The 12,412-nt window shown below is 43.9% G+C and overlaps 3 protein-coding genes across 5 annotated transcripts; all 3 read left to right on the top strand.

The window, feature by feature from the left end:
* Positions 1–1,728: 1,728 nt before the first annotated feature.
* On the top strand, positions 1,729–3,994 carry LOC307012928 (E3 SUMO-protein ligase ZBED1-like). Of its 2 annotated transcripts, XM_079640131.1 has the most exons (3): positions 1,729–2,825; positions 2,901–3,276; positions 3,385–3,994. In XM_079640131.1, exons 1-3 carry the CDS (start codon positions 1,809–1,811, stop codon positions 3,822–3,824), a joined length of 1,833 nt encoding a protein of 610 aa, XP_079496257.1. In that variant the 5' UTR covers positions 1,729–1,808; the 3' UTR covers positions 3,825–3,994. The 2 variants fall into 2 exon arrangements, with proteins under 2 accessions (XP_079496257.1, XP_079496256.1); XM_079640130.1 differs by having other exon boundaries at positions 1,729–3,276.
* A 1,545-nt stretch (positions 3,995–5,539) lies between these two features.
* On the top strand, positions 5,540–7,805 carry LOC307013144 (E3 SUMO-protein ligase ZBED1-like). Of its 2 annotated transcripts, XM_079640402.1 has the most exons (3): positions 5,540–6,636; positions 6,712–7,087; positions 7,196–7,805. In XM_079640402.1, exons 1-3 carry the CDS (start codon positions 5,620–5,622, stop codon positions 7,633–7,635), a joined length of 1,833 nt encoding a protein of 610 aa, XP_079496528.1. In that variant the 5' UTR covers positions 5,540–5,619; the 3' UTR covers positions 7,636–7,805. The 2 variants fall into 2 exon arrangements, with proteins under 2 accessions (XP_079496528.1, XP_079496527.1); XM_079640401.1 differs by having other exon boundaries at positions 5,540–7,087.
* Positions 7,806–9,350: 1,545 nt separating this feature from the next.
* Positions 9,351–11,446, top strand: LOC307046381 (E3 SUMO-protein ligase ZBED1-like; the record flags this gene model as incomplete). The annotated part of the gene is made up of 2 exons (XM_079692776.1): positions 9,351–10,898; positions 11,007–11,446. Exons 1-2 carry the CDS (start codon positions 9,431–9,433, stop codon positions 11,444–11,446), a joined length of 1,908 nt encoding a protein of 635 aa, XP_079548902.1. The 5' UTR covers positions 9,351–9,430.
* Positions 11,447–12,412: the final 966 nt, after the last annotated feature.

The raw sequence follows: 12,412 nt of genomic DNA on the forward strand, positions 1-12,412 counted from the left end.
CCTTACGTCATAGGCTAAAAAACTACTAACGTAACAAGAGACACCTATGTGAAAACAGCAAGGCACCTATCCGAAGTACAATGTCCACACACATTTATATTTAAAATTCAACACCCACACGTGGTTAATAGCATGCAGGGTTAATGGAACAAAAGAAAGTGTGAACTCACCCTGCTTGTGACAAAACAACGCCTCGTGGTTTTAGAGTGATTATTTTATCAATTTGGGTTGTTTTAACATTAAAATGCACATCTGCCGTCAAACACACAAATCTAACTTTGCCTAGTTTAACTAGTGAAGAATCTTTGTCATAACAGGCATCTTCTTACCGATTGATTTGAGCTCTTGTGTGTCGAATGGCTGCAAGCGTCTCCAGGAAACAGCCGGTTGGTTTTCTCTACTCGGTCAGCGGGATCACGTCAGGGAACTCATCAGATTGTTAACTGTGTTCGTTATTCTCTCGTCCAGGAGAGAAGCTTTAAAAGGAGACTAAATGGAGTCTCTGTGAAAGTTCAATTGGGTACTTTAATTTAAAAAAGCGCGGGTTGGTCACAAGCATGATATTGTTCAGTCAGACAAACAGCTGTGATCCGCTCCTCGTTAGGGAAGAGAAGAGAATGGATCTCTCCTCCGGTGCTGTTATATATCCTCTGCTGGCTCCTCCCCGTCAGCCGGCTCGCCTCGTCTCCAATGTCCGTTATTGCATTTAAACAGAGGATAGGTTCTTTTCACATTCAAGATATGCTTAACACGCCGTTTCTCCTCATATTCTCTTTCATCACTTTTCATTTAACACATTCTAAACGCTGTAATCAATACTCTAAAAAATACTTCTCGGCTCGTTTGGTTTCCGGTCATTCCGGATGTTGTCTCATGCTACTCTCGTCTGTAAACAATAATGTATTCAAATAAACTGTACCTTCATTTAATATTCAGCATGGTAGTATCTCGACATCTATAGTTGTAGTGTTAAATCAGTAGGCTTCGGTTTGCACCACTCCATATCATTTCGCTACTAAATTCACCTCTTCAGGAAATCGTATATTAGCCACATGCTAAATGCTAACCGTAGATGAAGGATTTTCAGAATAAAAGCTTAACTGCTTGTGCACAAGAATTTCTGGTTTTTCAGTATAAAAGAGCATTAAAACTGACGGCATGTTTAAACTACATTTCCCCATTAAAACATTGATTTTAATTTCTAACACTATCCAAACACAATCAGAAGAATGTCGTCTATCTAACGCACGAATGTCGCACTTCCTGCCGTAATCCACAACTAATGTCTTTTTGAAAACAGAAATAAAGTAACCACTGAAAGCTTCAAACTCCTTGAAAAAGGACTTTTTTAAAACAGCCTCACACTGTTGTTAACACAAAACACTCACTCCAATAACCTTAGCTTCAAACTTTGGCTGTGTCTTTGCCTCAAGCAGTCCCGACTGCTTAATGGCCTAAAACCATTCACGTAAAACGTAAAACGCAACAAAAGACACCTATATAAGTGATTGGCCTCTAGCCGACATGTAATAGCAGACAAACGAATAGCATGCAGGGTTAAATAGAAAAAAGGAAATTGAACTCACCCTGCCTGTAACAAAGCAACGCCACGTGGTAGGATACCAATGTTTATCAATTTAGGCTTGTTTTAACTTAAATTTAGGCAGTCTTTCTCAGGAGTCCAACTTACCAGACAGACACACTCCTATTGTTCACTATGTAATAGGGGTTTCACCAACTAATCGACTAGTCGACTACCTTTACCACTAGTCAGCGCTGTAGGCCCTAGTCGACTAGTTGTGAACAAAATGGAGGTAAACGATGTGCTGCAAAATGCTCCAAAAAACGTCCAACATTCATATGTATGGCAGTACTTCAACGAAGATATAACCAACTCCACAGTGAAGTGTCAGTTGTGTACAGCTGTACTGAAGTACAACAAAAATACATCTGCTATGCGCAACCATCTTAAAATGAAACACCCGCTGGCGACAGCTAGCACTAGCAGTATTGCTAGCACCAGTGAGCAACGGACCGCCGTCAGCACTGGACAGAGACAGACGAGCATTATTGATTTTTCCAAGCGCCCCGTTACGGATAAAAGAAGACAGCAGATAACAGACTTGCTTATCAACTTTGTCGTCAAGGATGTTCGACCACTTTCTGCCCTTTCCGGAGAAGGCTTCAGGGACATTATGAAGTTTTTCGAGCCAGGCTATAAGATCCCGTCACATGCTACACTTTGGAGCAACATCATGCATCAGTACAACACTGTGAAAGCGAGGATTGCCAATGAAATGAAAGATAAAAGTGTCTCACTAACCACTGATCTGTGGACATCTTGCACCATGGATCCATACATCACCATAACTGCCCACTACATCACAGACACCTGGGAGTTAAAATCCAGAGTGCTGCGAACCACTATCATGCCAGAGAGACACACCGCTGTGAATATAGCCCAGAGGCTCAAAGAAACAATTGAGGAGTGGGACTTAGTTGTGTTTTGCACTATTCATGACAATGCAAGCAGCATGAACCTGGCAATGGAGCTCTGCGAGCAGTTTCCCCACCACCTTGGATGCGCCGGACACACCATTCAACTAGCAATAAAAGCAGGGTTGCACTTACCAGAAATCGCCAAGACCACAGATGCTGCCAGGCGTGTTGTCAGTCATTTTCGTCACTCCTCAGTAGCAGTTTGTGCTTTGAAGAAACGTCAAGAACAGCTTGGAGTAAAACTACACAAACTCCAAAACGACTGTGCGACCCGCTGGAATTCAACGTTCACCATGCTCGAGCGACTGTATGAGCAGAGACTCCCGGTGCAGGCCGTCCTTGCAGATGAGACAGTGACAAAAGTTGGCATCCGAAGATCCCTCGCCATGAGAGAGTGCCAGTGGGAACTGGTGGAACAGCTGATCCCGGTGCTCAGGCCTCTAGCAAAGGCGACAACTATCATGTGCGGAGAAAATCACGTCGGGCTGTCCTTCATCTACCCCGTCCTACTGAACATGGCTAACAACACGCTAAGTGCAAATGAGTCCGATCTGGCGGCTATTTGTTCCTTCAAGAATACCGTGAGGAAAGAGCTCATCACCCGCTTCAAACTGTTGTCTCGCCTGCTGGCAGAATCCATCCCGATCACGGCATGCATGCTAGATCCACGATTTAAGCATCTGAAGTTCCTTCCAGACGATGTCAGAGAGGAAGCCCAGGCGCACCTGACTCAATTAGTGCGTGAAGACGGAGAGGTGGAACAGCCGGGAGCTACAGGTAAATAGAGTTGAACTAGCGATAATTGTTTCACAAAAAAGTCCTACTTAAACCGGCCAAATTGTAAAACAATGTGTTTATCATTAATGTGATTCATTTTTGCTGTAGGTGAAGAGGAGATCGCAGACAACGTTGGAGTGGAGCTGGCGGAAGCAAGTTGCAAAAAGGCGAGACTGGAGAGTGACTTTGAACAGCTGTTTGGAGCTCATTTCCAGAGCAGCAGCAAGAAAAAACGGGTCAACAACAGTGATGCTGAGGATGAGCTACGGGATTACTGCCAGCGGACACCGCATATCCCCACAATGGATAACCCACTGGAGTGGTGGGCAGAAAACGCGCACCTATTCCCCCGTTTAGCCAAGCTTTCGAGGAGCTACCTGGCTATTCCAGCCACAAGCACCCCGAGTGAGAGGGTTTTTTCCCTGGCAGGCAACACTGTCACCCGACAGCGGTCAAGCCTCCTTCCCTCACATGTTGATGCGTTGGTGTTCCTCAACGCAAACCAAAAATCTGGAAAGGTGGACGTTATCCTGGAGGACAGCGAGTAAAATTTTGCGCAATGCGCTGTTGCGCACTGGATTTACGTGGCATTTATGGAAACAGAGTCTTTTGCTGTAGATTTTGGTGAGTCCAGTTACTGTTTGTCATGTAACACAAATTAAAATGCAGTGTTTAATGTAACTATGAGTTCCAATATAAAATACAGTTTTACACCTCTCTTTGTGTGTCTTTATTATGACGTAACGACTAGTCGACTAGTCGACTATTATTTTGAAAAATAAGTCGACTAGTAAATATTGGTAGTTGTGAAACCCCTACTATGTAATCTATTGAAGATTTTGAATAAACAGGTACTTCTTTACCTTTCTGTATGGGCCCGAGTGTATGTCTGCCAGCATTGTTCAAGCTCCTTTGAAAACTGCAACTGCTCTCCCGGTGAAACGAGATCACGTCCGGGTCCCAATTGTTAAATATGTTCTTTATTCTCGCGTCCAGGAGAGTAGCTTTAAAATGAGACTAAATAGAGTCTCTGAAAAGATTCAAATGGGTACTTTAATTAAAAAAGGCGCGGTAGTGTTACAGACAGAATATTGTTCCGGCAGAAAACAGCTGTGATCTGGCTCTCCTGAGCAAGAAGAGAAGCACGAATCCCCCGTTCGGTGCTTTATATATCCTCTGCTGGCTCCTCCCCGCCAGCCGGCTCGCCTCGCCTCTAATGTCCGTTGTTGCATTTAAACTGAGGATTGGTACTTTTCACCTTTAACATATGCTTAACACGCCTTTTCTCCTCATATTCTCTTTCATCACTTTTCATGTAACACATTCTAAACGCTGTAATCAATACTCTAAAACATACAGAAAATGCTTCACGGCTGGTTTGGTTTCCGGTCATTCCGGATGTTGTCACATGCTACTCTCGTCTGTAAACAATAGTGTATTCAAATAAACTGTACTTTCATTTAATATTCAGCATGGTAGTATCTCGACATCTATAGTTGTAGTGTTAAATCAGTAGGCTTCGGTTTGCACCACTCCATATCATTTCGCTACTAAATTCACCTCTTCAGGAAATCGTATATTAGCCACATGCTAAATGCTAACCGTAGATGAAGGATTTTCAGAATAAAAGCTTAACTGCTTGTGCACAAGAATTTCTGGTTTTTCAGTATAAAAGAGCATTAAAACTGACGGCATGTTTAAACTACATTTCCCCATTAAAACATTGATTTTAATTTCTAACACTATCCAAACACAATCAGAAGAATGTCGTCTATCTAACGCACGAATGTCGCACTTCCTGCCGTAATCCACAACTAATGTCTTTTTGAAAACAGAAATAAAGTAACCACTGAAAGCTTCAAACTCCTTGAAAAAGGACTTTTTTAAAACAGCCTCACACTGTTGTTAACACAAAACACTCACTCCAATAACCTTAGCTTCAAACTTTGGCTGTGTCTTTGTCTCAAGCAGTCCCGACTGCTTAATGGCCTAAAACCATTCACGTAAAACGTAAAACGCAACAAAAGACACCTATATAAGTGATTGGCCTCTAGCCGACATGTAATAGCAGACAAACGAATAGCATGCAGGGTTAAATAGAAAAAAGGAAATTGAACTCACCCTGCCTGTAACAAAGCAACGCCACGTGGTAGGATACCAATGTTTATCAATTTAGGCTTGTTTTAACTTAAATTTAGGCAGTCTTTCTCAGGAGTCCAACTTACCAGACAGACACACTCCTATTGTTCACTATGTAATAGGGGTTTCACCAACTAATCGACTAGTCGACTACCTTTACCACTAGTCAGCGCTGTAGGCCCTAGTCGACTAGTTGTGAACAAAATGGAGGTAAACGATGTGCTGCAAAATGCTCCAAAAAACGTCCAACATTCATATGTATGGCAGTACTTCAACGAAGATATAACCAACTCCACAGTGAAGTGTCAGTTGTGTACAGCTGTACTGAAGTACAACAAAAATACATCTGCTATGCGCAACCATCTTAAAATGAAACACCCGCTGGCGACAGCTAGCACTAGCAGTATTGCTAGCACCAGTGAGCAACGGACCGCCGTCAGCACTGGACAGAGACAGACGAGCATTATTGATTTTTCCAAGCGCCCCGTTACGGATAAAAGAAGACAGCAGATAACAGACTTGCTTATCAACTTTGTCGTCAAGGATGTTCGACCACTTTCTGCCCTTTCCGGAGAAGGCTTCAGGGACATTATGAAGTTTTTCGAGCCAGGCTATAAGATCCCGTCACATGCTACACTTTGGAGCAACATCATGCATCAGTACAACACTGTGAAAGCGAGGATTGCCAATGAAATGAAAGATAAAAGTGTCTCACTAACCACTGATCTGTGGACATCTTGCACCATGGATCCATACATCAACATAACTGCCCACTACATCACAGACACCTGGGAGTTAAAATCCAGAGTGCTGCGAACCACTATCATGCCAGAGAGACACACCGCTGTGAATATAGCCCAGAGGCTCAAAGAAACAATTGAGGAGTGGGACTTAGTTGTGTTTTGCACTATTCATGACAATGCAAGCAGCATGAACCTGGCAATGGAGCTCTGCGAGCAGTTTCCCCACCACCTTGGATGCGCCGGACACACCATTCAACTAGCAATAAAAGCAGGGTTGCACTTACCAGAAATCGCCAAGACCACAGATGCTGCCAGGCGTGTTGTCAGTCATTTTCGTCACTCCTCAGTAGCAGTTTGTGCTTTGAAGAAACGTCAAGAACAGCTTGGAGTAAAACTACACAAACTCCAAAACGACTGTGCGACCCGCTGGAATTCAACGTTCACCATGCTCGAGCGACTGTATGAGCAGAGACTCCCGGTGCAGGCCGTCCTTGCAGATGAGACAGTGACAAAAGTTGGCATCCGAAGATCCCTCGCCATGAGAGAGTGCCAGTGGGAACTGGTGGAACAGCTGATCCCGGTGCTCAGGCCTCTAGCAAAGGCGACAACTATCATGTGCGGAGAAAATCACGTCGGGCTGTCCTTCATCTACCCCGTCCTACTGAACATGGCTAACAACACGCTAAGTGCAAATGAGTCCGATCTGGCGGCTATTTGTTCCTTCAAGAATACCGTGAGGAAAGAGCTCATCACCCGCTTCAAACTGTTGTCTCGCCTGCTGGCAGAATCCATCCCGATCACGGCATGCATGCTAGATCCACGATTTAAGCATCTGAAGTTCCTTCCAGACGATGTCAGAGAGGAAGCCCAGGCGCACCTGACTCAATTAGTGCGTGAAGACGGAGAGGTGGAACAGCCGGGAGCTACAGGTAAATAGAGTTGAACTAGCGATAATTGTTTCACAAAAAAGTCCTACTTAAACCGGCCAAATTGTAAAACAATGTGTTTATCATTAATGTGATTCATTTTTGCTGTAGGTGAAGAGGAGATCGCAGACAACGTTGGAGTGGAGCTGGCGGAAGCAAGTTGCAAAAAGGCGAGACTGGAGAGTGACTTTGAACAGCTGTTTGGAGCTCATTTCCAGAGCAGCAGCAAGAAAAAACGGGTCAACAACAGTGATGCTGAGGATGAGCTACGGGATTACTGCCAGCGGACACCGCATATCCCCACAATGGATAACCCACTGGAGTGGTGGGCAGAAAACGCGCACCTATTCCCCCGTTTAGCCAAGCTTTCGAGGAGCTACCTGGCTATTCCAGCCACAAGCACCCCGAGTGAGAGGGTTTTTTCCCTGGCAGGCAACACTGTCACCCGACAGCGGTCAAGCCTCCTTCCCTCACATGTTGATGCGTTGGTGTTCCTCAACGCAAACCAAAAATCTGGAAAGGTGGACGTTATCCTGGAGGACAGCGAGTAAAATGTTGCGCAATGCGCTGTTGCGCACTGGATTTACGTGGCATTTATGGAAACAGAGTCTTTTGCTGTAGATTTTGGTGAGTCCAGTTACTGTTTGTCATGTAACACAAATTAAAATGCAGTGTTTAATGTAACTATGAGTTCCAATATAAAATACAGTTTTACACCTCTCTTTGTGTGTCTTTATTATGACGTAACGACTAGTCGACTAGTCGACTATTATTTTGAAAAATAAGTCGACTAGTAAATATTGGTAGTTGTGAAACCCCTACTATGTAATCTATTGAAGATTTTGAATAAACAGGTACTTCTTTACCTTTCTGTATGGGCCCGAGTGTATGTCTGCCAGCATTGTTCAAGCTCCTTTGAAAACTGCAACTGCTCTCCCGGTGAAACGAGATCACGTCCGGGTCCCAATTGTTAAATATGTTCTTTATTCTCGCGTCCAGGAGAGTAGCTTTAAAATGAGACTAAATAGAGTCTCTGAAAAGATTCAAATGGGTACTTTAATTAAAAAAGGCGCGGTAGTGTTACAGACAGAATATTGTTCCGGCAGAAAACAGCTGTGATCTGGCTCTCCTGAGCAAGAAGAGAAGCACGAATCCCCCGTTCGGTGCTTTATATATCCTCTGCTGGCTCCTCCCCGCCAGCCGGCTCGCCTCGCCTCTAATGTCCGTTGTTGCATTTAAACTGAGGATTGGTACTTTTCACCTTTAACATATGCTTAACACGCCTTTTCTCCTCATATTCTCTTTCATCACTTTTCATGTAACACATTCTAAACGCTGTAATCAATACTCTAAAACATACAGAAAATGCTTCACGGCTGGTTTGGTTTCCGGTCATTCCGGATGTTGTCACATGCTACTCTCGTCTGTAAACAATAGTGTATTCAAATAAACTGTACTTTCATTTAATATTCAGCATGGTAGTATCTCGACATCTATAGTTGTAGTGTTAAATCAGTAGGCTTCGGTTTGCACCACTCCATATCATTTCGCTACTAAATTCACCTCTTCAGGAAATCGTATATTAGCCACATGCTAAATGCTAACCGTAGATGAAGGATTTTCAGAATAAAAGCTTAACTGCTTGTGCACAAGAATTTCTGGTTTTTCAGTATAAAAGAGCATTAAAACTGACGGCATGTTTAAACTACATTTCCCCATTAAAACATTGATTTTAATTTCTAACACTATCCAAACACAATCAGAAGAATGTCGTCTATCTAACGCACGAATGTCGCACTTCCTGCCGTAATCCACAACTAATGTCTTTTTGAAAACAGAAATAAAGTAACCACTGAAAGCTTCAAACTCCTTGAAAAAGGACTTTTTTAAAACAGCCTCACACTGTTGTTAACACAAAACACTCACTCCAATAACCTTAGCTTCAAACTTTGGCTGTGTCTTTGCCTCAAGCAGTCCCGACTGCTTAATGGCCTAAAACCATTCACGTAAAACGTAAAACGCAACAAAAGACACCTATATAAGTGATTGGCCTCTAGCCGACATGTAATAGCAGACAAACGAATAGCATGCAGGGTTAAATAGAAAAAAGGAAATTGAACTCACCCTGCCTGTAACAAAGCAACGCCACGTGGTAGGATACCAATGTTTATCAATTTAGGCTTGTTTTAACTTAAATTTAGGCAGTCTTTCTCAGGAGTCCAACTTACCAGACAGACACACTCCTATTGTTCACTATGTAATAGGGGTTTCACCAACTAATCGACTAGTCGACTACCTTTACCACTAGTCAGCGCTGTAGGCCCTAGTCGACTAGTTGTGAACAAAATGGAGGTAAACGATGTGCTGCAAAATGCTCCAAAAAACGTCCAACATTCATATGTATGGCAGTACTTCAACGAAGATATAACCAACTCCACAGTGAAGTGTCAGTTGTGTACAGCTGTACTGAAGTACAACAAAAATACATCTGCTATGCGCAACCATCTTAAAATGAAACACCCGCTGGCGACAGCTAGCACTAGCAGTATTGCTAGCACCAGTGAGCAACGGACCGCCGTCAGCACTGGACAGAGACAGACGAGCATTATTGATTTTTCCAAGCGCCCCGTTACGGATAAAAGAAGACAGCAGATAACAGACTTGCTTATCAACTTTGTCGTCAAGGATGTTCGACCACTTTCTGCCCTTTCCGGAGAAGGCTTCAGGGACATTATGAAGTTTTTCGAGCCAGGCTATAAGATCCCGTCACATGCTACACTTTGGAGCAACATCATGCATCAGTACAACACTGTGAAAGCGAGGATTGCCAATGAAATGAAAGATAAAAGTGTCTCACTAACCACTGATCTGTGGACATCTTGCACCATGGATCCATACATCACCATAACTGCCCACTACATCACAGACACCTGGGAGTTAAAATCCAGAGTGCTGCGAACCACTATCATGCCAGAGAGACACACCGCTGTGAATATAGCCCAGAGGCTCAAAGAAACAATTGAGGAGTGGGACTTAGTTGTGTTTTGCACTATTCATGACAATGCAAGCAGCATGAACCTGGCAATGGAGCTCTGCGAGCAGTTTCCCCACCACCTTGGATGCGCCGGACACACCATTCAACTAGCAATAAAAGCAGGGTTGCACTTACCAGAAATCGCCAAGACCACAGATGCTGCCAGGCGTGTTGTCAGTCATTTTCGTCACTCCTCAGTAGCAGTTTGTGCTTTGAAGAAACGTCAAGAACAGCTTGGAGTAAAACTACACAAACTCCAAAACGACTGTGCGACCCGCTGGAATTCAACGTTCACCATGCTCGAGCGACTGTATGAGCAGAGACTCCCGGTGCAGGCCGTCCTTGCAGATGAGACAGTGACAAAAGTTGGCATCCGAAGATCCCTCGCCATGAGAGAGTGCCAGTGGGAACTGGTGGAACAGCTGATCCCGGTGCTCAGGCCTCTAGCAAAGGCGACAACTATCATGTGCGGAGAAAATCATGTCGGGCTGTCCTTCATCTACCCCGTCCTACTGAACATGGCTAACAACACGCTAAGTGCAAATGAGTCCGATCTGGCGGCTATTTGTTCCTTCAAGAATACCGTGAGGAAAGAGCTCATCACCCGCTTCAAACTGTTGTCTCGCCTGCTGGCAGAATCCATCCCGATCACGGCATGCATGCTAGATCCACGATTTAAGCATCTGAAGTTCCTTCCAGACGATGTCAGAGAGGAAGCCCAGGCGCACCTGACTCAATTAGTGCGTGAAGACGGAGAGGTGGAACAGCCGGGAGCTACAGGTAAATAGAGTTGAACTAGCGATAATTGTTTCACAAAAAAGTCCTACTTAAACCGGCCAAATTGTAAAACAATGTGTTTATCATTAATGTGATTCATTTTTGCTGTAGGTGAAGAGGAGATCGCAGACAACGTTGGAGTGGAGCTGGCGGAAGCAAGTTGCAAAAAGGCGAGACTGGAGAGTGACTTTGAACAGCTGTTTGGAGCTCATTTCCAGAGCAGCAGCAAGAAAAAACGGGTCAACAACAGTGATGCTGAGGATGAGCTACGGGATTACTGCCAGCGGACACCGCATATCCCCACAATGGATAACCCACTGGAGTGGTGGGCAGAAAACGCGCACCTATTCCCCCGTTTAGCCAAGCTTTCGAGGAGCTACCTGGCTATTCCAGCCACAAGCACCCCGAGTGAGAGGGTTTTTTCCCTGGCAGGCAACACTGTCACCCGACAGCGGTCAAGCCTCCTTCCCTCACATGTTGATGCGTTGGTGTTCCTCAACGCAAACCAAAAATCTGGAAAGGTGGACGTTATCCTGGAGGACAGCGAGTAAAATTTTGCGCAATGCGCTGTTGCGCACTGGATTTACGTGGCATTTATGGAAACAGAGTCTTTTGCTGTAGATTTTGGTGAGTCCAGTTACTGTTTGTCATGTAACACAAATTAAAATGCAGTGTTTAATGTAACTATGAGTTCCAATATAAAATACAGTTTTACACCTCTCTTTGTGTGTCTTTATTATGACGTAACGACTAGTCGACTAGTCGACTATTATTTTGAAAAATAAGTCGACTAGTAAATATTGGTAGTTGTGAAACCCCTACTATGTAATCTATTGAAGATTTTGAATAAACAGGTACTTCTTTACCTTTCTGTATGGGCCCGAGTGTATGTCTGCCAGCATTGTTCAAGCTCCTTTGAAAACTGCAACTGCTCTCCCGGTGAAACGAGATCACGTCCGGGTCCCAATTGTTAAATATGTTCTTTATTCTCGCGTCCAGGAGAGTAGCTTTAAAATGAGACTAAATAGAGTCTCTGAAAAGATTCAAATGGGTACTTTAATTAAAAAAGGCGCGGTAGTGTTACAGACAGAATATTGTTCCGGCAGAAAACAGCTGTGATCTGGCTCTCCTGAGCAAGAAGAGAAGCACGAATCCCCCGTTCGGTGCTTTATATATCCTCTGCTGGCTCCTCCCCGCCAGCCGGCTCGCCTCGCCTCTAATGTCCGTTGTTGCATTTAAACTGAGGATTGGTACTTTTCACCTTTAACATATGCTTAACACGCCTTTTCTCCTCATATTCTCTTTCATCACTTTTCATGTAACACATTCTAAACGCTGTAATCAATACTCTAAAACATACAGAAAATGCTTCACGGCTGGTTTGGTTTCCGGTCATTCCGGATGTTGTCACATGCTACTCTCGTCTGTAAACAATAGTGTATTCAAATAAACTGTACTTTCATTTAATATTCAGCATGATAGTATCTCGACATCTATAGTTGTAGTGTTAAATCAGT

The sequence above is a fragment of the Notothenia rossii genome (assembly GCF_949606895.1).
Source record: "Notothenia rossii genome assembly, chromosome: 7".
Lineage (NCBI taxonomy): Eukaryota > Metazoa > Chordata > Actinopteri > Perciformes > Nototheniidae > Notothenia > Notothenia rossii.